At 39.2% G+C, this 25,591-nt stretch overlaps 1 protein-coding gene and 1 long non-coding RNA gene across 5 annotated transcripts; one reads left to right on the top strand and one right to left on the bottom strand.

Moving 5' to 3' along the window:
- Positions 1–6: 6 nt before the first annotated feature.
- LOC124638074 lies at positions 7–24,513 on the bottom strand. 4 transcript variants are annotated; one of them, XM_047174899.1, is made up of 23 exons: positions 24,349–24,513; positions 15,306–15,418; positions 14,234–14,319; positions 13,759–14,017; positions 13,399–13,680; positions 13,155–13,287; positions 12,933–13,075; positions 12,554–12,758; positions 11,986–12,098; positions 10,624–10,710; positions 8,999–9,859; positions 8,823–8,907; positions 8,643–8,749; positions 8,205–8,571; positions 7,960–8,126; positions 7,694–7,872; positions 7,422–7,561; positions 6,529–6,765; positions 6,266–6,416; positions 4,640–4,894; positions 3,712–3,887; positions 1,001–1,138; positions 7–436 (listed from the first exon to the last, which is right to left on the bottom strand). In XM_047174899.1, the coding sequence occupies exons 2-23, from the start codon at positions 15,370–15,372 to the stop codon at positions 253–255; spliced, it is 4,422 nt and encodes a 1,473-aa protein (XP_047030855.1). In that variant the 5' UTR covers positions 15,373–15,418; positions 24,349–24,513; the 3' UTR covers positions 7–252. The 4 variants fall into 4 exon arrangements, with proteins under 4 accessions (XP_047030855.1, XP_047030854.1, XP_047030856.1 ...); XM_047174898.1 differs by having other exon boundaries at positions 8,823–8,910; positions 24,349–24,512; XM_047174900.1 differs by having other exon boundaries at positions 8,823–8,910; positions 12,554–12,740; positions 24,349–24,511.
- Positions 1,326–2,520, top strand: LOC124638076. The gene is made up of 2 exons (XR_006985326.1): positions 1,326–1,933; positions 2,047–2,520. It is a non-coding gene; the product is annotated as an uncharacterized LOC124638076 (long non-coding RNA).
- Positions 24,514–25,591: the final 1,078 nt, after the last annotated feature.

The following is a 25,591-nucleotide window of genomic DNA, read 5'->3' as shown; positions in this document are numbered from 1 at the left end:
TAAATGTCACTGTAAAATATTTATTAGTAGCAACTTACAGTAAGATTCATATTAATACATATAAAAAAATGTTAAAACAAATTATATTGTACTTTAATGTTAACAGATCATTTGGACGGAAAAAGACTGAGCATTTATGGCATTAAAACCTATATTGATGACTGTTGAAAGTTGGGACGCATTATAAAAATGTTTATTTATTAATTTAAGAGTTAGATATAAAACGATGCGTTATGCGTTGACTTGTCGAAGTTACGCGCGGTGGTCACGTCTGTCGGGCTTCATGTCCAATGAGTGCAGAGAGCGAAGGGACCGAGAGCGCTCGAACAGAGAAGGATCCGTGTAGATAGGTTCGCTTCCGTCGTCGAAGGCACTCGCCAACCGCCCAGAGGATCCTGCTTCTTCGCCCACTTCGGCGAAAGTCCTTCCCAAACCACTGAAATAGACGGAAAGTTAAATTAGCAGGTAGGTACTTATCGTGAATGTTTTACTCCCAGAGAACATCATAAATAATTGCTCGCACGTAACATTTATTTCCTTGACTGAATCATGTGATCAACGCCTTTTTCCGTCAACATCAATCAATGTCCTTATCGAAGTGTAAAGTATTTACACTTTTATTGCCATGTTTATTTTCTATTGACGCAATTTCTGCTTATCTACTGAACTTTGACTGGATGATTGCCACCTGTCTACTTAATGTTCTTTATTCTTCAGTCGGTGAACTCTTTGTACCTTGTACGGACTCGCACCAGAATATTAAGATCGACAAACAGTTCATTAAATCTCCATTGATCCTCCATCATCATCCTCCGAGCCTTTTTCCCAACTATGTTGGGGTCGGCTTCCAGTCTAACCGGATGTAGTTGAGCACCAGTGCTTTACAAGAAGCGACATTCAATCTCCATGACCAAACTTTAAATTCCTATCCTGTATTTTTAAAGGCTTGTAAAGGCTCTTAATTTAACGCACAAGCATTACGAATATTTTCTCTCATTACCTCAAGGAGAAGGGTTTATGCAGATGTGAGGCGGAGAAAAGCGAGGGTCTTGTAGGCCTAGGTCCCGGGGTCACTGGCCGCAGTGCCGGCGCAGGTGACGAAGCCTGAATGTTCTTACGCAGCACTCGCCAATAGCGTCTGTTAGAGGAAAACATTAAAATTAATACAGCCTTGGCCAAAAGTATTGAGCACCTTACAAATTTCGCTAGATCACGGTAATTATGGGAGAAACCCGAATCTATCGTTGAAGTATTCTTTTATCGGTTATCTATAAAGATTTTAAAACAATGACTTATGCCGCAGTTGACAATAAAACACCTGGGTGCAAGAAAATGTGTCTTTTACAATTTTTGAATTTATTTTCTAGTTCGCTACCATCGCTCGTTGAGACAACATCCAGTGATCTAGTGCGCCTTTGGTATTTTATTTCAAAGTTTTAAGTGTTATAGTTGCGATAAGCCAAAATGAAACGAACTTTATTTAGAATAACGAGTGCAGATACAGCTTCTGTACGGGCAAGGGAAATCACAAGTAGAGATTTCCAAAACTGTCAAATGTTCGCGCCGATCCGTGCATTATGCTATTCAGCGATTCTCTGATACCGGATCACATCAAAATACACCGAGAACCGGGCGCAAACGCATCACCATAGGCCGTCAGGATCGTCAGTTACTGAGAGAGTCATTAAGAAATAGGAAAAAAACATCTTCAGAGCTCGCTGCTGAGTTTTCAGAACAAATGAAGAAAACAATTTCTGCTCGAACTACTCGTAGAAGGCTTCAGAAAGCTGGTCTGAAAGGCTGTAAAGCTAGGAAGAAGCCATGGCTCTCCGAGAGCAACAAAAAAGCTCGGTACAAATGGGCCTTACAACACTGAACTTTCACCGCTGAAGATTGGTCAAATGTTGTGTGGTCAGACGAATGAAACTTTGAGGTGAGTAAGTCAATTTAATGCCCTCACAAAATAATATGAAATGGTTTAAATTCTAAACGCACAGAGGAAGTTCTTTTTATTTCCGGAACTCAATATTTTTCTCTTTATTGCAGATTTTTGGTACACCTGGTGTGACCTTTGTGCGTCGCCGGGTGGGCGAAGAATTTAAGCCAGAGTATGTGGTCCCAACCGTAAAACACGGCGGCGGCAGTATAATGGCCTGGGGTTGTATGACAGATTCTGGAGTTGGCGAATTGTTCGTGTGTGAGGGCCGCATGGACTCTTCTAAGTACATAAATGTGCTAGAAACTGCGTTCATTCACGAAACTTTTCGGTGACACGAACATGGATAGTGATAAATGCCAGCAGGATAACGCGCCTTGCCACAAATCTGCCCGCACTATGACTTGGTTTCAGGAAAATAGCATAGAGCTTCTTGACTGGCCTGCCCAGTCGCCAGATCTGAACCCCATAGAACATTTATGGGGTTTATTAAAGCGTCGAGTTAAGCGCCACACAATTAACAACAGAGAAGAATTGAAACGCTACCTGCGCCTAGAATGGAACGCGATTACTGCTGAAGACTGTAAAAATCTTGTTAGCTGTTTACCAAAAAAAAATTCTGCTGTAATTAAGGCAAAGGGTGGACCCACAAAATATTAATTTTCAATGAATAAATAGTAAATTACAAATAAAAAAAAAGTTTTGTTTTATTTCTGTTTGATACTCCGCATAAAACTGAAAGATGTCATGGGTGCTCAATACTTTTGGCCAAGGCTGTATATAATAACTAATTTAATTAAAATTAATGATGATGATATGATAGCTGGTAATCGGCTAGGAGGAACAAATATAAAGGAAACTTATTAAAGGTTGGCTAATGAGGTAAGCCGAATAAATATATCATCAGAATTAGCGCCATTTAAATTGCGATCGAGGAAGTTTTGCTATAGCATGAGGAGCTGAGAGACCCTGTTTACTCAATTAGATTGATACTTTACCTACTTAATTAAATAAACGATAATAATGATAACCATCGCATATGTTGGCAACTAGATAAGTAGGTAAGCAGGTACTATACCATAGCAACTAGACCTTAAAATACCAACTATTATCTATCATTTAAATATAACTAGAAATAGATAGGAACGTGAGTAGGTAGAGACAAGTCTACTCAGTTCCTAATCCCCAGACTTGACACTGATAAAATTATGAGCCTATTATAGTATTGGAAATAATAGACACAGATAGTAGGCCGAACCACCTTTCGAAATATGCCAGTTAGGTAACTTCTAGTTGGAGCACGAAAAAAAAATGCATCAGAGCGAAGCCAGGATGTGTCGCTAGTTGAAAATAAAACTGCACGCTCGAAGCACGTGCTCTCTGCGTGTGAACGTTTTAAATATAGCCGTGTTTATAAATAAACGCCGTATTATGTTTTATGCGTCACTCTGCATTAAATTACATTGGTCAGGTACCTGTTAAAGGACGTTTAAGGAGGACTTAAATAGCCATTCATTAAGTCCATTCACATACATTATGACATGTTCTAGCTTTAGGTACTGATCAAAAGAGAATTTTTAAGCAAAACATTTACGAAATTCCATGAAGTTCTGGGGACAAAGCCAAAATTCCGCATGATTTTATTTGTGGAAACTTAGATTAGCAGAATTATTACATAATAGTTCAAATACTAAGATCACTAGGACCTACATCCTGTGGTCTGAGAAACTTGAAGATAGTACTTTTGTCCTAAACTTAACACCAGTCATACAAACCTGTAGATATACAAAGCAGCAGTCAGCATAGCCAGTAACAATGACAGAAGCACGCAGAGGGCTACTAGCAAAGCCCTGTAGTGGTACGGAGGCACGCAGATACCGGCAGCAGCCACGACGGGTGAGGAGTCACTCTCGCCGTTCTCTTCAAGCAGCTCGTTGCGATTGTCAAAGACCTGGGGGAGAGATGATGGATTTTCGAAATTATTAGGTTTACTTGCAAGAAGAAAGTCAAAACTATTATGTGTCGAAAGAATGAGGACTTGGTATAGCCTCTACGAAAGATGAATTGGGGTGAAACTAGGTACACCCTGTCGTAAATAGAGTTACATACCAAGGTATCCTACCTGTGATACTGCAGTTTTAATTCTCAGCTTGTAAGGTTACACAAACAAAGGTTTAATGAGTTGCTATGCTGCCCATCGTTAATAAGCCCCTTGGTGAGTTTTATCTCGTTTATCAACAATGTTTTGATAAAAGTTCATTACTATTAGCTTGTTGAAACAAAAGATAACGCTAATAATGACTTAATTCTAATGTTTGTGTATATTTTTACAAAAACAACTCAAGTCCTTAGGTAGGTATTACTTGTTTTTTATTTATTTAGAAACTGAACAAATAACTCCATGAACAAGAAAGTAATCTACCTACGCTCTAACATATAGGTAGTATCTACATACCCTAATAAGTGACAAATTACCTATCTCATCCAATACTACAACAATCAAAGGAAGTTCCATCATGTTTAATCTCATAGTAAGCAGTTCCATTATGCTTAGCAAAACAATATGAACAAAGACCGTCAAAGACGAAATGTTATAGTTTTATCTGGTAGGTACATCCCACATTAATTTACCCAACTAGCTACTACTATAATATCCTGCTATTGATGAGAAATAGATAGGTAAGTATGTGCCCATTCCCTTACCTCGATCATCTTGCGCACATGACTAGGCGTCTCAACCTCGTCCTTCAAATATTTATCGACCTTAGCCTCTTCATACGATACTTTGTAAACAGTTCCTGCATTCTTGTCGTCTTGTTTGTCTGTTTTTGTGTCGTTGCTGTTGTCAGATTTAGCTTCGGCAGTGTCATTGCCTTCTGCGACGAGTGTGGAATTCACGTCCCTTCGACGTCTGCCGAATGATGGCTCCGATCGGCCCGTGTGGCTTGGACAGTATGCCTGGAAAATAAACAATGACTCTTGTACTGCAAAAAAATCAGAATGTGGCGATACATGTAGGTAGGTATTTAGGAGCTTCTGTAGTCTGGGACAGTAAATCAGGAAAGCTAAAAGATCATCCAAAGATCAGAATAGTCATGATCATTGACAAATTGGCATGTGCCATTAAGCTTAGAGCCAAGATACTGTTATATTATGTCTAACAAAGGCATCTAAGGGCAAAATATTACCTACAGCATTCATTCGAGTTAGCTTCAAAGATACATAAGTCGACGGCTCCTAAGTATACTGAGTCAACTAACAAATTTTGCGAATTGCACTTTTTTGTGTATTAACACAAATAACAATAACAATATTGTAAATACACAAAAAAGTGCGATTCGCAAAATTTGTTAGTTGACTCAGTATACTTAGGAGCCGTCGAAGTATGTAAGCAAGTTTATCTATGAGGATGCAGTATCGGTAATTAGCTAACCCATTAATATCTTTCTGTATCATAAGTCATAGGTAACATCCGCAGCAAACAAGACATCGATAAACATCTACTTATTACAGGTTTTTATCTAAGGAGATACTTCATTAGAAACAAATATGATTAAGCGCTTGCCAATTATAGATCGATTCAATATCGAAGCGGTCTATAACAGATAAACGGTCCGACTTTTCTTACATAACTTGGGTAATTTCTAGCGTCTATTTATCTATTGAAAAACGAACGCATACTACCATTTGTTATTCACGTGATACATCTAGCTAGATAAGGAAAAAGGTCAAGAGTTCCTCAGACTTAGCTAAATTGCATAAACAGCATCTATTTTATGCACGACCCTACATCTTCAGATACACTTATCGTTACGCGATAACCCGGTAACTAAATGTGCTTGATAATGTATTTTTTTTAAAGCATTGACGTAATTGAAATCGTCTGTTATGACCTGCTTGAGGTTCATTTTGATAAGGATGACAATAACATGCTGAAGAAAATTGAAAGTCTCCCTAAAATGGAGCTATCTACATCTATGTCATTAAGTGTCTGGTTTATGCTAGCTGTTATTATCTATGTGGTTGATTTAATTATGGACTCAGCGACTTATAACAGAGAATTCATAGCAAACGTACAGACAATTACTATTAAGAATAGGCAGAACGATCTTCGTTGTAGGTACCTATCGAATAACTCTGCCCTTTATTGAAACAATTTGTATCAATGAAAAGTCGTTACTGCGCTCCATGTCTTGTTAAGACAATTTATCGGCAACTTCTTATTTAACGACACCTACCTTCAGAAAGACCTACACAAGCGTTCGTTCATTTTCTTTGATTAATTATGTAATACTTATCTCTTAATGGTAGTTTAATGTGTATACTGACCGGTTGACATCCATCGCGGCACGTACGCACTGTAGCCTCGAACACTAAGAAGTTAGACTCAGGTATTTTGAACGCATTGAATCTTGCTTCCAATGAATCTCCGTTACGGCCTTTGTCTAATTCAGGGAACACATCAGGATCGACGGGGCAACTGTAAGGAGAAAAAACAGTATATAAACTCTATATTCTTTAAACATCGAGTCTTTATACATATTGAAGAAAGAATTTTGAAACTGAACTCTTAAACTAGGTCGTCCACTTACCCAACTCGATCAATCAACTGCACCGAACGTCCCGAATAAGGATCTCGAGCGATTACATTCGTAGCGAATATATCCGTTGCGTAATTGTACCCGTCTTGAGCTTCCAGTCTAAACGTAAGTGGGTCGCCAACAGCAATGGTAGTTGTCGGCCTGCCTTGATACAAGATCATCAGACGAACCTTCGAGTTCAATGAACTTTCTTCAGGAAGATATTCGATGGGTATGGGGCTACCGGACCTGTCGACCAAATCATATCCAAGACTACGGTTAGATTCGAAGACATACTTTCTTGTTTGGCTTTACTGACTTTGAATGAATTTGTCAATATAGAGTTTTGAAATATATAAATTGAATCAAATAGACATATTCTTTCAAAGTCTGCCGTTAGTAGCTGTTAGTTATAACAGCACTCAAAACCAACATTCAACTAACTAAATAAACCAAACTGTTAATGTCTACATTCCAGTAACTGCAAAATATAAAGGAAAATCTTGCACAAACAAACACATCGCTTCGGAAAACCCAAGATCTAAGAATGATTCTACAACTCTCCCAAAATACACCACCAATAAAAACAAAATGTTCCAGCGAATGAAAAATGTTTAGGAAACATCTAAAATAAACAATCACGTACACTTATGCAAATGTAAAGGAACATTTCAGAAGCGAACTCATGAAACACGCAAAATCTGTTACAATGTTATATAATGAAAAAAGATTTGTGTCTACTTGATAAAAAAATATCCCAAAATAAGTTACGTACTTCTAGCTCTAACATACGCGAATAAGCTCTAATTGCGTTAACCAGTTCCATGAACTTGGTAGTGATAAAACAATACGAATATTTTGTTATCAAGTAGGCACAAATAAGGAGTCCGTAACATAATTCTCACCCGGCGCCGATGTAATTGGACGTAACCACGGCCTCAGCGGGTCCCCTGAACAGGCATGTGAGGTTGAACCGCTTGTCACGGGAAGTTTGCACGTTGTCGCTAAATTGAACCACTACGATATTCGTCATCGTATCTCCGTACTGAAAGATCAATCATCATTGAGGAAATTATTTACAAGTAACATAGGCAGGAACCATTCATTGATAGGTAGTTCTTGGTCTTCTAATAATATGCAGGTAGGGACTAAGGACCCATGATTAAATTGTACAAACCCGCTGCGTTCCACATTCTGGATACCCGTGAGCTCCAGTGATTCGTAATACGTTAACTACACCTCCATTTCCGCGGAAGAAGCACCGATCGTAGAACCCGTAGGTATACATTCTGCCATAGAAACCTTCGGGGAGCCGGAGAGTGAACTCCATTCCATCTTCATTGCATACTTGAGATACTGTAAAAACAAATCAAAAGATCATATAAGCCCAAGGAAATCATAATATGTTGGGAATTTTCTTGTTGGCGTTTGATTATATCTTACCATCCAAACAATCATCAGCCATTCTACCAAGAGCTCTTTCATAGAAATCATATTCGCTAGCTGTATTATCAAAATGTGCCGGATTAGCAGCATCCAGCTCCCGAGTGTCTCGATCGCTGAGCTCACAATTATCTCGAGGTTCACCAGCGTAGGCGCCGTCTACGCCCCTGTCAACAAAATGTGGGTCAGTAATACTGTCGCTGTACTCGTAACTAGCATGGTTACATCATGACTTGTTTAGTTACCGATAGTTGAACGACCGGCAGATGAAGTCTCTGGCCTCTATGCACTCGCGTTGGCAATGCGCCAATGATTGAGCAGTAGTGAATCGTCGGACATATCGCCTTTGCATACGCTGTCTTCCTACTTGTCTGAAGCTGTCTTCTTCACATCGTGATCCCTGCCATGGTCTTTGTCCCACTTGAGGTCTGAGGGGACCTATTCCGTTTCCGATGGGCCCGCCGATCGGTCCTCCAATTGGGCCGCCTATCGGACCGCCATTGATAGGGCCACCAAGACCGTTAACTGGAGGTCCAACAGGACCTATTGGACCGTCAGGCTCATATACAGGTGACCCACCATAAGCGGGTGCACCACCGTACACTGGACCACCTAATTAGAATAAATATTTAGCATCTTTGGTAATTTGAATACTTTAATTTCATTCAATTGAGATTTCATACCTATTGGTCGTTCCACTGGCCCAGCAGGAGGATAAGATCCGCGATATCCATTAGGTCTCTCAATGGGTCGTCTTATACCGAAACTCGGTCTTGGCTCCACGGGATATCTGTTTTAATAATAGTATAAAATGTTTCTATTTCTAAACAATCAACCACACCATTTAGAAATCATTTATTTACCTGTCTGTACCAGGGCGAATTCCTCTATCTGGGAAACGCTCGGGTCCCGCGTAATCAGGCCCATAATAACCACCCCGTCCATAGCCTGCTGTAAAAATCTCTCTCATGTTATCAAGAACAACTTTTATTATATTATATACCTAACTACATATGTTTAAATAATATTTCGTGCTCACCAGGGTATGACGATCCGGTCGGCGGATATTTGTTATACATGTCTGGGTAACGAGCCCCGCCCAGCGGCACCGGGTCTCGGTTCACACCAACCGGGTACTGGCTGAACGGGTATCGTCCCCAATCGTTAGTTCCAGGATATCGGTCCTGATCGAACCGGTCAGGGTAGCGGCTAGGGAGCCAGCCCGGTCTAGACGGGTATCGACCACTGCCTCGTACTGGGTATCTATCTTGTGGGTATCTGTCTTGTGGATACCTTTCTGGATAAACTTCGATAGGGTATCGGCTAATAGGATATCTGTCTACTGGATATCTTCCAAGCTCGTTAGTGGGATAGTCATAGAGTGGATACCGGCCACCATCTATTGGATAGCGGTCACTACTAGGGATGGGATATCTTCCACTGCCAGCGGGATACCTGTCAACCCCAGGTCCTACTCCAGGTGGGTATCTGTCAACAGCTGCGGGATATCGGTCTACGCCTGCTGGGTATCGGTCAGCGCCAGCGGGGAAACGGTCTACACCAGCCGGGTAGCGATCTACACCAACTGGGTAGCGGTCAGGGCCAGAAGGATACCGATCAACGCCTGCAGGGTACCGATCGATACCTGGTGGGTACCTATCTGAAGGGTATCGGTCTGCAACACCGGGGGGATATCTGTCAGACGGGTAGCGGTCTGATCCGACGCCGGGTGGGTATCGGTCGTCGGGGTAGCGGTCGTCTGGGCCGGACGGATATCGGTCGTCGGGGTACCGGTCCGGTCGACGGTCGCCGTACCGGTCATCGTCAGGGTACCGGTCGTCATCCGGGTAGCGGTCTACGCCTGGCGGGTATCGGTCCCGGTCGCCTCCGTTACTACCACCTTCGAAAAGAAAGATTGTGATTAGGAATTAGTACATTTATGATGGATACATAAGGAACTACAACATGCGTATAAAAATATCTAAACTACTTCTTACTACGTTCAAGCTACTACCTATTTATATCCTTAACTGGGTAACTACTTAAATTACATTAGTACTAGGAACCTTGATTACTTAATTTAGCATGCTGATACCTTATTATAGCTTTATTGGAATAAAAACAATTACAAAGGAATTTACCTATATAATTATTTAATTTACGTATAATATAATATCTACTCTTCAACATACATACCACAATACTTACCTTATAATACAAAATAGCAAGCACATACGACTTCTAAAAAACTACAACAAGCTACAGAAACAACTACAGAAACCGATGATTTACAACTACAGACGTCTCTGATGATTGATGAATGTTATCAGCCACTGAATTTAGTTAACAGTACTAAAACTGTCAAGATGATTCATGAGTCAGGCACAGACGAACGTCCTTTATTAAAGGACGTAGATAAACTGTCTCAAGCCACTATTAAAAATATTATTGACTAAGGCCCAAGTTCACTAACAATACAAACGTCAATTTTTAAAACATCAATTTTCAAAGTAAGCAGTAGTTGAAAGCAAAACAGGCGTTCATGTTGTTGGTGACCGTGGGCCTTAATTGTACTACGGACATATTAATTCTTTCTTGGTACTTGTAACGCTCATCAATCCCAGAGACTAATTGGTCCCAGCTCCTGTCTATCATGCATCGAACCTGTGGATGTGGCAGGGCGTCCCCCCCAATTGCCCTGGGAACCAGTTCCCGGAGTCCCAGCCTCGGTCTCACCGCCAACTAGCTGATCTGAATGCCCAAACCATAATTGTCAATACTTCTTCTTCCAATGAGTTTTTAATAGGTAAAAATTTAAAAATTTTTGAAGATCACCTTAGATTTAACGCTATTATAATTTTTCACACTTTTGTTTGTACTAAGCAATACTATGTATCTGTCACTGTCAGTTTGACTATCAGTTTGACATAACCGATATATTTTCGCTCATGTAAACTACAGTTGCTTTCACATCTTTCTTTTGCAATAAGGTACCTAAACATCCCTTATAGGATCTCTTAGGAAAATTGCCAGAAGTTAAATAAAGTAGCTGTTTATCCTTAGATCTTCCTTGATTTATATTTAAGGAAATATTCATATTCAAATTAATGCCTGCAATCTATACTAATAAGGCAGATAAGGGGATTCTATTTGTGGACACAGGACGGTCAATGTCGGGTGATTCTCAACGTGCGTTGTACCTCTAGAATCAATTGACTGCTTATAAAGGGATGTCGAAAGAAGGGCCTGTTTGAGCCAAATACAAGAAAATAATTAATTCGAACATTTAAATTAATTTAAGACAAAAAAGCCTTATTTAGGAACTCCGATAAATTAGGCAGAAAGGCAACAGTTACTTTGGAAATTCCATCCCGATCTCTCAATTTTTTTTTTGTGAAGACAGGTACGTGTAACGTACGCAAGATCATTTTTCGCATAAATATTTACACAGATCTCAAGCATAAATATGCACTCACACGTCTGAATTACACGCCTTATTCATTAAGAAGTAGGTAGGAAGAATAAGCCTTTTATATTTTACAAATCCAATGTTCCTTATTTATTCCAAGTTTAATATATCCTAGCGCAGCCCTACAAGTTTCTATTAATAAACATGCTACGACCTACGTCGTGTTCACTTCTATTAATCCCAATTTGTTCTGATACGTTTATTGGTTTCTTCCTTCCAGTCTTTCACAAGTGCAATACGTCATGTGTCGTCTAAACATTGTCATGTGATGTGCAATTGCGTCTGACCTAGATTTTCTACGTTTACTGCCTTGACTGCACTCATTGAGTCTCTATTTACAGTATTGACTTTGGACTTTATTTTTTCTATTGCAGAAGTTTGAAATCTATACTATCTTCCTGATACAGTAGAGAATGTTGTCTATTGTATAAACTATCCTAAAAGACAAAATTAACAGTTCCAACGAATTTAAACGCCAAACAATACCAATTCAGTTGGAATCGATTTTTCGTCAATTCTAACGACTAAGCAACAACAATGCAACAAACGATACTCACGCATCAAATTTTCATAATAATCGAAATCGGGATCGTAAAGCAGTCGCATGCCATCCTTCTGATTGTATCTGCTCAGCCGGCATGTCCTGGCCCGGTCGCTGTATACCGCCGACCTGCGAACAATGCTCACGTTGTGAATAGCCCATACGCACGCAATCGTACAACGAACTTGTCACACCTTATCTCACTACTCGTACTTGTGACACACAAAGCAACAGATAAACTATTATGGACTGTTTTTCGTATTCCGAAGCCCAAAAGATATGCTTTTGTTTTTGTAGGTCAGATTCTGTTATGATTGGTTATCGAAGTGTTTACGTAGGAGATAAAGTACCTACTTATTGTATGTTTTGATCACGAATGCATACTCAATTACGAGTGGTACTCATGAATATTTATTTTACATTAGGCACTGAGCTGCTGAATGTTAGTAAAATATCGGCTGAAGTTACAAAACGGCCTTTTACGGTCGAGAAGTTATGTAAATATGGGTGACAATTGTAAAGAGATGTCATGCGCATGTCGAAATCGTGGTCAAACGGCACACTGACATGATTCGTTACATTACCTGCACTGGAAGCTTGTCTGCCTCAAACACTCATCCAAACACTCGCTGAGCGAGCGGCCGGTTATCTCTGAATGGAACTCTCCGGTGATCCGACTGTTTCTGTATCGCTGGAAGGCGGTGTCTGGTCGTCGTCCGGGTGAGAACAGGTGTGACGTCACACTGTTGTCCGGGTACTCCGTGCCGCGAGCTGTCACCCGATGAGAGACTGATCATAATCGTGAGAAAAACCTTAATGTGGTTTCATGCGTTGTTAATTCAGGAATTTCAAAATGTTAATTGCCAAGCATTCACTGAATACTTGATAAAGCGTTTAAGGTTAAATGAAGTTACTAGAAACAGCTGTTATCTAAGGCGAACATACGATCACGATATTACTTACGATTATCCAGGCAAACAAGGTCGTAGAAGTGATGAGTGGGGGATGCGCTAACAGTCACGTCGTCTTTTTGAGACACGGAGTCTTCTTCAGACAGAACACACTGTCGGGTCATCGCGTCATGTTCGATAGAGCGGCAGAAATATCTAGAAAATACATCGTATGCAATTGAAATAAACCTACTTACCAACCGAGATACCTAGTTAAATAATGACTGTGACTCACTTTTCTGCGCGAACACACATGGCTTGACATTCATCGAGAGTCATGTTCGAGAAAACGTCAGCTTCAAACGGTCCTCCGAGACGTTTATTTTCTTCTTTGATAAAAACTGCTAAACCATCGCATCTTCTCTCCGCTGCGAAAACATCATGAGTTATTATATTACAGATGGTCCCTACGTAGATCTATAGTTCGCATAAGTACATGGGAATTAATAGAATAAAAAACTTCACTCAGTAATACTAACCGTTCAGACAAGTGTTTTCCAAATAATCTGCATTGTGATCATCTTCTAATAACTCGGGGTGAGTTCTTCTTGTGAACCTACTAAGAGAGCAAGTTCTCAAAGCAGAGTCATACGTAGCAGAACGGCATACAAAACTAAACTCTCCCAAGCATTTATCTTCACATTCCGTTCGGTTAGCAACCATAATTTCTTTGAGATCCGAAGGTGGGAGTTTAAGCCGTTTACGAGCGTGGCGTTCAAAAACATACCGGCGAGATGGGCACTCACGCTCCGGACGATTGGCTAAAAACAAAGATAAAACAATACCCATTGTGTCGACAGGAAAAAACAACGAATTTGATAAAATGTATAACAACTTACACGTTAAACATATCTCATTAAAATGAACGCTGTTCGGTACAATCATTAGAGTCCCAATGCCTTCAGGAGCGGCCTGTTCCCGTGTTAGGTAACACGTTGACTCCTCATATTCTGGTTCAGGGCTGAAGGCAGCAATGCGTGCTCCTGGTTGAAAGTCTATGGAGTTGCAGGTCCTCACGAGGCTGTTGCCAGAGCGATCGCGCAAGCATAAGTCTTGGCATTTCTCCAAAACGCGAAAAGGTGGCGCCGTCTCGCGGACCTATGGTAATGAGGAATGAATAATGCAGATTAAATGTTGCTTGGACTGTTTTAATTGGAGTTAAAGTGACGTAGGTAATCGTACGATGGATTTGTTTGTCAACATCGTCATTAGGTAATGTTTGGTAAACAAGCGGCGCGTACGCTTAACTAACGCTTACCTTGAGGGTTAGTACCGTAATCAATAGACCTATAATTGTTTTTTGTTTATACTTACGACGTCATCATCAAATCCGTGCAGCTGTTGGTTGGGTAGCCGCTCATACATAACGCGTCCCATTCCTTGGTTGCATGTCGTTTGAGCTGGGAACAATGCAGTTTAGTTTAGCGCACGCTTCAATATCATGCGTCCGTTTGTCTGGTTGTTTAAACATCGAGTTCTTGTTATCTAACGTTAGATAAACACGCGTCTTCAAATTAAGTCCGAAATGTAATCTTCATTGACTTTAAGATAAATGTTTTAGTTGACGTCAGCTAGAATGTTCGGGGTATGCTCATTATGGAAATAAAGAGCTGTTGCATCTTCCTTTTCAGGCTTCAATTTTTCACTTGGATAGGTGTAGGTAATTTATTTTGGTAATCAATTGTGTATTCTAAAATGTAGTTTTTTACATCGTTTATTACCAAATTAATTAACACTAACCGACAAATCGTTTATTGTATACAAAAGTAATAAGTATCTATTTTTTACTTAGGTACTACATAATACTGATGGATCGCTTAAAACAATCCTCTCTAATCAATGACTGGTTTCCGTACTTATTCTTGTTGTGAGTTTCAAGGAGTAGGTACATACTTAAATAACAGATACTACTTACGTTATACGGAAGAGGAAATAAAATTGAAGGGGGTAAGTATAGGTCAGTTTATACGGGTATTTAAGATAATCTTTGTGTACCAAATGTGTGCGTTTTAGTTCGATGATGATCATGATCGATCGATGATGATCGTGGATTCAGGTAAGCAAGGAGGTAGGTATAGACACTCCAAACTTAACTTTCATTCACAGAAAACTAAACCCTTTTTAAGCAACTTACTAAACTCACTGTGGTTGAAGTATGTACCTACTATTAGGCAGGTTTCTTTGAATACTCGTATATTTATCACCTAATAGCTTCCCTAGCCCTAGCCCGCGGTTTCACCCGCGTCCCGAGATGCTGACAAAATGGATGGTGCTACCTCCCTTCTAATTTTCAGCTTATATAATCAGTACCTACCTACAGCCATTCATGCACATTCATTTTTAGATATAAAGATTAAATTCGAAGAGCTAGTTAATAGGATGTTACCATTAGCCATGGTGAGCATGGTGAGCGCAGTGAAGGCGTGCATGACACTCGCCCCCCGGGGCTTCATCTTCTAACTCTGCTGGTGCCGCGTCACCGACCACACATATGGTCACCTGTAACAATACCAGTTAAACATAAGGATCGCTAGATTCAATTATTTTTCCCAAGATAGCTTGAAAAGTCTGGGGTTGATTGTGAATTTTCCTCTAGGTAGACACCTACCTAATAAATGTTTTTGTTTTTTTTTTTGTAATAATTATATTTGTCGCACCTATTAACAACTATCTTGGCATTGTCAGAGCCTGATGTTTCTAGAAATCTATCGTAATATGTTAATAATTAATTGATTGTTGTAATAACTGATTGCTAACAATTTATGTTGATAAATATTCAATAGGTATTTTATTATCCTACATATCATGTCTCCGTTATGCAATATACTTTAGGTCTAGTCTAAATAGCATAAGATCAATATGTCTCTTCCTAATTTTAAGGAGGATTGCCGTCGGAACCAAATACATGCATTTTCGTAAACAGCAGTTCTTTACCCTTTGACTATTGTAGCCATGCAATTGAATTAAACAAGTCGAACGCGAAATATCATAAATATCTCCATTCACAAGCTAAAACAATTAGCACAAACCATCTCGAACATTCGACAAGTCGTTCGAAAACCGATCATCGTTTCGCAAAAACGATAATCGCATGACATATTCATACGAGACAATCGAGAGCAAGGTTAGACTGAACAAATATTTACATAGACACAAAAAGCAATAGTATTCAACATTTAGAACATAATGACGGCCTTCGGTTAGAAAATTACTGTGGTAGTCTACATGGGGCCGTGCGTGTGATGATTGCAGTGTACATAGATCTAAATTATGATGTTTCTGGCTATAAATAGAGTGTGTGTATCATGTCAATAAATGCAGACTGGCGTCCATTTTATTTGACTGCTGATTATAGCTGAAGTAATTAGCGATGGCCTGTGAAGTGTTATGTTACGAGAGTTGTTGCCTAGGACTGTTACTAATTTTGAATCCCTTTCTAGTTCCATGATACTTCGTTAACCGATTTTGATACTTAAGTTTTCTATTTCTTACTTTATTGTGTCTTTATCTTCTGGCTTTAACTTTCCTCGAACGCTTTATGGGGCCCGATTCTCCTAAGCTAATAATGTCGAAATTGAATAGAAATCGAATCGCAATAGCAGTTTTAACCATATCGGGCATTCTGCTACTAATATAAGACCAATCGTATTCCAACGACAGTGATTGGTTTGCGATTGGTCTGCTATTTTGGTGATTTTGGCCTATAGGTACGGTAGTTTGCTCTACAATCATAAATATCAATAATAAGACAGAAAAGGATAAAAAACATTTATTTCAAAGAAAAAATAGCGGAATGCCACATACACTTTAATCGTAATCGAGTCGTGTTTGGATCGCAGTCGAATGTGAATCGTATGTCGCTTAAGTAAAATTAGGAGAATCGGACCCTGGTAGATCCGCTAAAATGTTGATTACCCATGTCTATGCTTGTTTGTTACCTTATTCATTGTCTCGATTGGTAATCCGGCTTCCTATACCTACCTATGTTACTTATTTATGTGAAATGGAGGGACACATAATTTCATAAAGCTTATAATCTCATGGATTTAAGTTGTTTACATCTTGAAAGTCACCTCTTACAAAACTTCAATGAGCTCTTATTACAGGGGTTAATATATCAAGTAAATAACAACAAAGGAGTCTACATTATTTGTAGGTATTTATCGAGACAAAGACAACATTTGCTCAATACGTCTTCTGAACAAATATTTTTCATCGCAACAACATGTTTTCAACAACATTATCAAATCATCCGTCAGGTATTTGTTGTGGCCGCGATTCTGTGACCGCGTTATGATTATTCTTCGTGCATCCTCGTTTATCGCTTTATATTGATTTGACATGAATTTCTAACGGTTTCAGCAGGCAAGGGGAGTAAAAACATGACGACTTTCATCTGCTTTGTAGGTTTCATAATTGTGTCCTATATGTGGGTTACTGCCATAAATATCGTTATACTACTTACTACCTACTGCTGTTCTAAAGGTTTTATGCTTTGGATTGTATTCAATTTGAATCTCTCTTATCTCCAAATTCCACAACTGCAACTATTCGATCATCGAGAACCCATACTCCATTCGTCGGTCATCAACAGCCCTAATGAGCATAAACCCGCACTAAAACACAATACGGGCTTATTTGTAACATTCGCAGCTATCAGAGCACGAAGTGTTGGGCTATAACTAGTCATATACAAAACCCATGCATCACTACGTCCAACTCTTTGTAATGTAACAGTACTGTTAGCTTTATCGATGGCAGCCATATTGAAACAGATAGGTACTGACATCGACACCGTTATTTTGCGCACACCCGTGAAATGGATGCAATTAATTGTATTCATATAAAAATGTTGCAAAATATTTCTATTGATGTTTTATATAGAATTTTGTTATTGACCTGTTTTAGGTAATTGTCGCGTTACTGACTATTGTGAAATGCCAATAGGTAGGTAGATGGGATAGAGATAACCTCAGAAATCAGGGTAGCAAAGATTATATCTGTGATGCTGTTGGTTAAAGGCTATTCCAATTTAAATTAAATACTTGTTATTACATTATACGAGATCATTAATACTTCTCGCCTTTCTCGGTGAGAATTCCTCTGCATTTTAAGTAAATATAAAACATTATTGTTTTACAAATGATTAACTGTGCATTGATACTTCTCCCAAACATTGGTGTTGATAAAACACAAGAGCTGCTTAAATATTTAGTAAATCTACGTTATCGTCACGTAAGATGAAATCTTCCAATTTCTTACACAAAGAAAGATGCAAAGGACTTCATGTTCACCCACCCAATTATTTATTCCATAGGTTTTTCCTTCTTACTATTTATAGAATTACTATTATGAAATACTGACACAATGTGAGCAAACATCCTTAAGTACATACATTGTCCAGACATTACATATTATCGATTCTATTGTAGTTTAATTACAGACGAATACTTATTATTTTTCTTCACATTTTCCTTCCTGGCCAAAGGTAATTAAAGGTTACGAGTTGATGTGGATGTAAACAAAGTTAATAATACTTAGGTATACTGCATCCATACGTTTTGAGCAAAACAAGATAAGGGACTGACTACTGCGTAAATGTAGACAATTAAGTAGACTAATTATAAGATTTATTTATTAATTACAATACTAATATTTACAATACATATTTACAATAAAAATCAAAAACTATCCTAGTAAAACAAACAACTAAAAAGCGTCAAAAAATTCGTCCCCATCGCTGTCAACTGGGAGCGTGCCCAAGAGGCTGGCAGCATTACCTCGTTGGATCGCCATGCTGATTCTTTGTCCGAGGTAATAGCCAGCCTTCTGGTCACGAGAAGCGTCAACCAGTCGCCTAGAAAGATCTTTAAATAGAATGTGGGCATTCGGACCCCACGACCCGAGGGTTTCAACCCCAAACGGTTCGAAAATATAGTTTCCGACAAGGCCACTATATTTCCGCCGCTTGAGGTTCTCCGCAGCCGCAGCGGCAGCAGCAGCACAGCACGCAGAACTTGGAAGGTGTGATGGCGCAAGAGTATCGACACAGGTTGCGTCCCATACTAAAGGCCTACCCATCTTCCAAGGGAATAACGACATGCCGTCTGGTCTCTTACCGTCGTCGCGTGCCAGGCCGTTTGGTTCTAATACAGCTGGTACCCCGACGGCAACAAGAGCTCGACGTATAATGTCATTTATGTTTGCATGCCGCGCAATACGGCCCGCACTGCGGCTGCACGACAGGCCGTGGTGTCCGAGGCTGGTGACAGCCTCACCACAGTGGCAGCGATGAGGGGAGCAGCACGGTGCTCCTATACGTAAACAAGTAGCGAGGCGGAAAGTTGTATCGTCAAACATGGTGCCAATGTTTGACGACGGTAGTGCCTGAAGCCAAAGCCCCGACTCCCATCTACCCACAGCCAGTAGGCGCGCTCGCTCAGCAGGAGTAATTGCCGTTTCTATCAAACTATTCCGGGTTACTCTGCAGAGCGGCTCATCCCACTGTCTTTGGGAAGACGGGTTGCTGGGTAAATTTTCGTTCGGGCAAGTAGACTGTGTTACAAATACTATGGGATATAAGCAGTCCCTGTCTGTAGTTCATCCGATCTCCTAGTCCTTCATTAATGTTTCAATAACAAATGAAGACTGCTCGCTATTTGGTTGTACCACACTTTAGTAAGTATATAAAATTGCTAACGTGTGTAACTTTTACACTACTGCGATAGGGCAGATCCATAACACGGAAGTAGTGTTAGCTTCCCACATTCCAGATCATGCTAGCTAGTGCTAGTAATATATAGGGAGAGGTACCCCAGGGTATTCGGTCATTTAACTTAACGCAGCTTTCTCCCACACATAAGTACAGCAAGCCCTAGCTACAAATTCGCAAGTATCAAATGTACCAAGCCCAGCTAGCATAATGAACCTCAAATCTACATGACAATGCCTCGCCGAAGGTTTGAACTATGAAAATTTTGGTGTTTCCAAAAATTGTGCCGATGGAAAGCGGATGCTGGCGTCCGGTTCTTTGTGATCCGAGCGATGTCCTCGCCAGGCCAATTGGACGAATGACGTAGCCACCAAATTTTGATACAGTTATCTTTACCATGAAATCGCTGTCTGGCTGTTCGCAGAATGGGATCGATGGATTCTGAATAGTTTCGGCCTTTTGTTCGCGTTATTAGACGCAATTTTGTACTTTTATCGATTTGTGTTTGTGATTCATGCAAAGGTTAACGTTTTTAGAGCAGCCAAACTCAAATGACTTACTAAATGCGCAATGCTTCATGCGATAAACAAGCTAAGGCTCCTTTACTTAGGTCTCCGCAATCACCAGCTATTCTCCTAAGTTCTACTTATTTCTTTAAGTTTATAGAAACTTAGTGCCAAATAGTGAACGTATTCATTAAAATCATGCAACGCTCTCTGCAGGTTGGGAACTCATCATGAAGCATACTACCTAAACCAAAAATATATAATAGTAAATCAATTAACCTATTTCAGTGAAAGTCAAAAGCTTTGTCAGTAAACGATTACTCAAACTCAAAGCGGACAATGCAGCTCACTTTTCACGGAAACCAATCACGCGCAACGAAATGGTGTGAAAAATGTTCGGATGCCATTGAAGGGCTTGGAATGGGCTAGGCTGGGCTAGGATGGGCTCGTGGGAAACTGACGCAAGGGAACCAACCCAGCTTCCTGGATGATAAATCCCACGGATCAAACGTCACTATCGAAATTTAAAATCTTTCGAAATTCAAATAATAGAACTGGCTAAAACCAGAACTGTTTAGGTAGGCTACGCTTTTTCCGTGGGAAAAATTCCGCGCTTTGTCCGTTTTCAAGGCTGAAGAAGATGACATTAAAATGTTTAACAAATATATTTGGCTGCTGCGGTTTATATTCACTGTCTATAGGTAATACATACATCCTTCTAAATACATAGGTAGGCATTAGATATGTCACTGCTGATGTGTGTTAGAATTTTCACACATTTTTGTGTGATATTTTCAGTGCTTTTTCCAGGGCCAGCCTGTTTTTGTCAGATGAACCAAAAATTTCTGCGAATTTTCATAATTTGGTGACATTTTAATTTTGATTGCCTATTACTAAAGTTATCTAAGTCATTTGGGCCAATACCTGCAGCATTTTGGTATCTCATTTCACCCATATAACCCAAATCTCTATTTTCTCGCTCATCTGGAAAATGTTTCTTTGATGTAATTACTTGGCTGGAAAATTATAATTTCTGTATCTCTTGCCCTCGACTTAAAATCAATGAATCATCACAATGTCAACCCTAGCTTAGATTGCACGGCCACGCTACGTTTTACTTGTATAACATTTTGTAGAAATGCATAAATGATTCTTATTCTTATCATAATTTTAATAGGCTGAATCTAATAACTAACTCTATCTAAAGACCTTTTCCAGATTATTCTCTAAACTAGACACCTGTACACTCTCAATACTATTACGTAGTTCAAGCCAGTCGTCCTTGTTCCGCAGTTGACCTGGCACCCGTCTAGCGTCTTAGTTACTGTATTTAGTCTCTACATAAGTATAGGTAATAAATAGGTAACTTCGGTCTCACGTGTCCCACCACGCCTTGACATTATAAGCTAAGCGATCGCATCTACTTAATTGGGAAAAAAACTGGACCACGTCAAGCACATATTCATTACAGGTTCTAAGAATGTTACTCGTAGGAATACTCGATAGATAGATTATTGTTGGAACGTTAAAGTTTGTTATGTCTAGTTTAGAAAGTACTAAATTCAACGTTATACTGTTGTGCCTAGTTCTCGTGCAAGTTAATGTAAGCATGCTTCATCGTCTGCTTGGCGTTTTCCGAACTATGTTATCGTATGCTTCCAGTCTGTCCGCATGCAGCTGAATACGAGTATTTTACTGGTAACGACTGCTTTTAAGGTAAGTCATGCAAAGGTCAGACTTTTGGGATGACGACCTTATGGTTATCCGTTAGGCTATTGCTTAGGACGAGCACTTAAACTTAGTAAACATTAAGCATGCATCAACTATAATTACCTATTGTAGATACGAGATCGCAATGTATTATATGGCATTTTATATAGGTTTGTCAAGTGTTTAATATTGTGCATTCATAGAAGGAACATTACATTATAAAAACAGTAAGCTATATACCAAGAAGACATTTTTATTTAGTCGTGCTTGGTAACGAATTGAAGCATCCCCATATGTATGAAAGACAATATATACAAATAAACATTATCTTATCACAAGTGCTTTGAAAAGCTTTAGTTAACAATTGCGGTGACCTGTAAACACAAAGCTTAATTGGGTTAGTTGGAAGGGTGCGTGAAATAGGCTTCTTAATTACGCCTGAACTCACCAGGTAGAGATAAATCGATAAAAAAGACACTTAAAGATTTTTCAAGTCTAGGTTACTATATCAACGTGGAATATTTCATTGTGGAAAAGATGATGATAACACACGAATATATGCCATTTTATGCATGGAAGTTCATATGTATTTACGAGATTATAGAGTAGCCCAATTGTCAGAGTCAAAAGTATTATACTAAATCGCTTTTGGTTTTTGTGTAATGACTCCCGAGTCTATCAAATTCTCCATGATTTAGTTAGAAGGAACTAATTTACAATTTACTCATCAATTTCTTTATCTCTCTCTCTTAGACATCGTAAGACGATCACGCGGCCATCATACACACAATAAACCGGTATCATCAAGTTATCACACTACTAACCTTTAACTATTTGTATTTTTGTTCAGATAACATCCAATATCCGATTATTATTTACAATTGATATCGATCGTACCATAATATTTATCGTCAAGGGAACCTCTTAACAGTTAGAGTACCCGCAAACTGCAAACTAAACAGTCGACTGACAGTTAGCTCGATGGTCTGAAAAATATATTTTTTAAGAAAATCTTGAATTCAACAAAGTTTTTAGTCGGTCTGATATCGGCCTAATGGCTGATCGTTGTTATGTGCGTACTACCATTCGTTTCCATACTAATTTTAGAGCCCGAACAAACAATCGGTCGACTAAAAGTTTGCAGTGCGCGGCTACTCTTATATATTCTATCTTATCAGTCTCCTTAGCCCTTAGTGAAGATATCGTAAACACTAGCAGAAAAACGTTAAATATTTACGGAAATGACATTTCAAATCGATGAATGCGTATACTTAACATTATTTGAAAAACACTAAATAGTCTGCTGAGAATGCCTGCAACGCGGAAAAAGAACTTGCATTTCAGCAAGTATGTAACACTGAAATAAGCTTGATATAATTTTGTCCGACTATTGCACAATTTATGCACGAAATATTCAATAATATTCCATCATAACGTCACAGTTCTTTTAGTACTTCCCTTCTGGACATCAAGCGACCCGACGTTTTGTGGTTTGATGAGAAGATATCGAAACTCAATTACCTATTTGTTTTTTCGCTGTTTAGGGAAGCGGATTTTACAAACACATATTGTTCCTTGCTGATAATTTTAACTACATACGATAAAATAACTTTATAAATTAATAGTAAGTTCCTGAGTGAAGTAAATAAAAAAATAACATATAATTGCAATGATGTCGAACAATAAAATAGTCTTGATGTTTTAATATTGTTTATTTTAATATTACACTGCACTTAGATGTACTTATTGCTAATTTAATATAAATTACACAGAGAATGATATGGCCGTGCAGGCGAGCGCTGACCAAAGAGAAAGAGGGTTGGTGGAGGCGGAAGCGCTTCATAAAATATTTAATAAATGTCAATGTCAGATTTTGATGTTTGGATACACTCCGCTACAATAATCTCCTTATATTATTTTACCTAGTGTTCCTAAAAGTTTACATGTTATTTCTATCAGCAATTGTTCCCTACAATGCACGTGCGGGACACGCACGCATTGCATAATACGTCACACAACGCTGCACCGGCGCCGCCCTATGTCCAAGCTTCTGTTATTATAAACTCAAACATTCCATACTAAAAATGTAGTTAAAATACAGGCATTTAAAGATATAACGAAGAAAAGATCAATGGTAATGACGTAAATTGTAATTACAACAGCGTTAGAATTTGAAAAACTATCTACGTGCGTATTGTAGGTACCTACATGTTTAAAGGTATATGTTATGTATAAAGCTGGTATCTGAATTTGGATTACTTCTGCAAATACCTTGGATTAAGATAAAATCTCGCAACATTGGACGGATTTTATCTAACAAGTACCCAGTTCTTTTTGTAAACAGACATTTTTGAAACATAAAATTGCGTTTATAGTCTGGTTACAATGCTCCGAGGTATATTATACCAACACTGAAATTAAAGTTACATTTATATTCTGTAGAACACTGAAACAATTAACAAGACAATTTGAAGACTACGCGCTACGCCCAAGAAACTTACCCGAGCTTTTCCGTCGAGACGCCCTCTACGAGTCGTAGTAAGCCGCGCCGTAGCACTTCAGTCTCACTCAGTCCAAGCAAACACGTCACACGGTTGCCGAGTACTCAACACTCGGAATCACAGCACGGGCTAACCACTGGACAGCCAAAACCAAATTGTGGCCATTTCTACTCCATACTTCAGTTAAATCACATTAAGGGGGGACGACAATGGGAGAGCATCGATGTGAGCGAATCACACCATCGCTACGCATCGCTAATTTTCCATAAAGATCCGTATTTAGTTGTGTTTGTGGCCGAACAAATATCGTTGTACTTTGTGGACATGCGTGGACTATTGTTACACTAACAAATTCAGTGCGAGCAACCTGTGTGGTCATTAAAACGAATACCTAAGCACGAACTGTTCATGTCTAGCCACCGGCATATCATGCCTGTTTCACATAATATACTTAGAATCGGCAATGGTAAAAGACCCGTCTGTCTACAACCACCTTTATTTCTTGCCTTTCTTGCGTAGACCATTAGTAGGAACTTCGTAGACGCGTAGCAACTCGTAGACTTCGTAGCTGAGACACAACATTTTTCATAAATTCTATGAGACAGTAAACTTACCGCGCATACATTCAGTGACCCCAAAGAGTGCGCTTTTCCGGAAGCTACGTACAATGGCATGAGTCGTCGGTGCGGGCGCACGGCATCCAATATGGCGGCGACGGCGCGCGCCATCCGCCATCACGCGTCACTCCACGCATGCGCACCATGGAGATTTACATCTATTACTAATAAATTAAAGCATGTCTGTCCTTAATTAATAGCTGCTATTGATAGGAATAAGTATGTTAAGTTCTCTTAAATTGCTTAAGATCAATGTTGTTACTGTTTACTTAGAAAATAAATCATTATTAACGAATTGGCAGTAGTAGGTATTTTAAGGAAAGCACTACCTATCATGTTTAAGATTACTTAAACTGTTGAGTTTTTTGTTAACTTTGTATGAGTAGGAATAGAATATGTATCCATAGAAATCCAGGAAAACTGAGCCTTTTTTTGTACATATGTGTAATTACATTTTAGAGTCTTGTAATTTTGAAGAATTAAGGATTTCCTACACGTGTGCATACCTAATCATCATCTAATGTTATTAAACTTTATGTCAGTTTTATAATTATTTAAATTCTAGTGATCAAAATTCAATCAATAACGGTACCTATGTAAACAGCTCTTTCAGATCAATTTACCGG

Source organism: Helicoverpa zea, chromosome 17 (genome assembly GCF_022581195.2).
Source record: "Helicoverpa zea isolate HzStark_Cry1AcR chromosome 17, ilHelZeax1.1, whole genome shotgun sequence".
NCBI classification, from domain to species: Eukaryota; Metazoa; Arthropoda; class Insecta; order Lepidoptera; family Noctuidae; genus Helicoverpa; species Helicoverpa zea.
The sequence above is the reverse complement of the archived record's forward strand: the minus strand, read 5'-3'. Positions and strand labels throughout refer to the sequence as shown.

What these genes read in the sequence shown, in the direction of transcription:
- LOC124638074 (XM_047174898.1), bottom strand. Translation starts at nt 15,372, where the DNA reads ATGAAGCCCCGGGGGGCGAGTGTCATGCACGCCTTCACTGCGCTCACC. An exon ending in TCCAATTACATCGGCGCCGG is followed by an intron (nt 6,766 to 7,421) that starts GTGAGAATTATG and finishes TTTGGTCGACAG; the next exon opens with GTCCGGTAGCCCCATACCCA. An exon ending in GCCGCGATGGATGTCAACCG is followed by an intron (nt 4,895 to 6,265) that starts GTCAGTATACAC and finishes TTTATTTTCCAG; the next exon opens with GCATACTGTCCAAGCCACAC.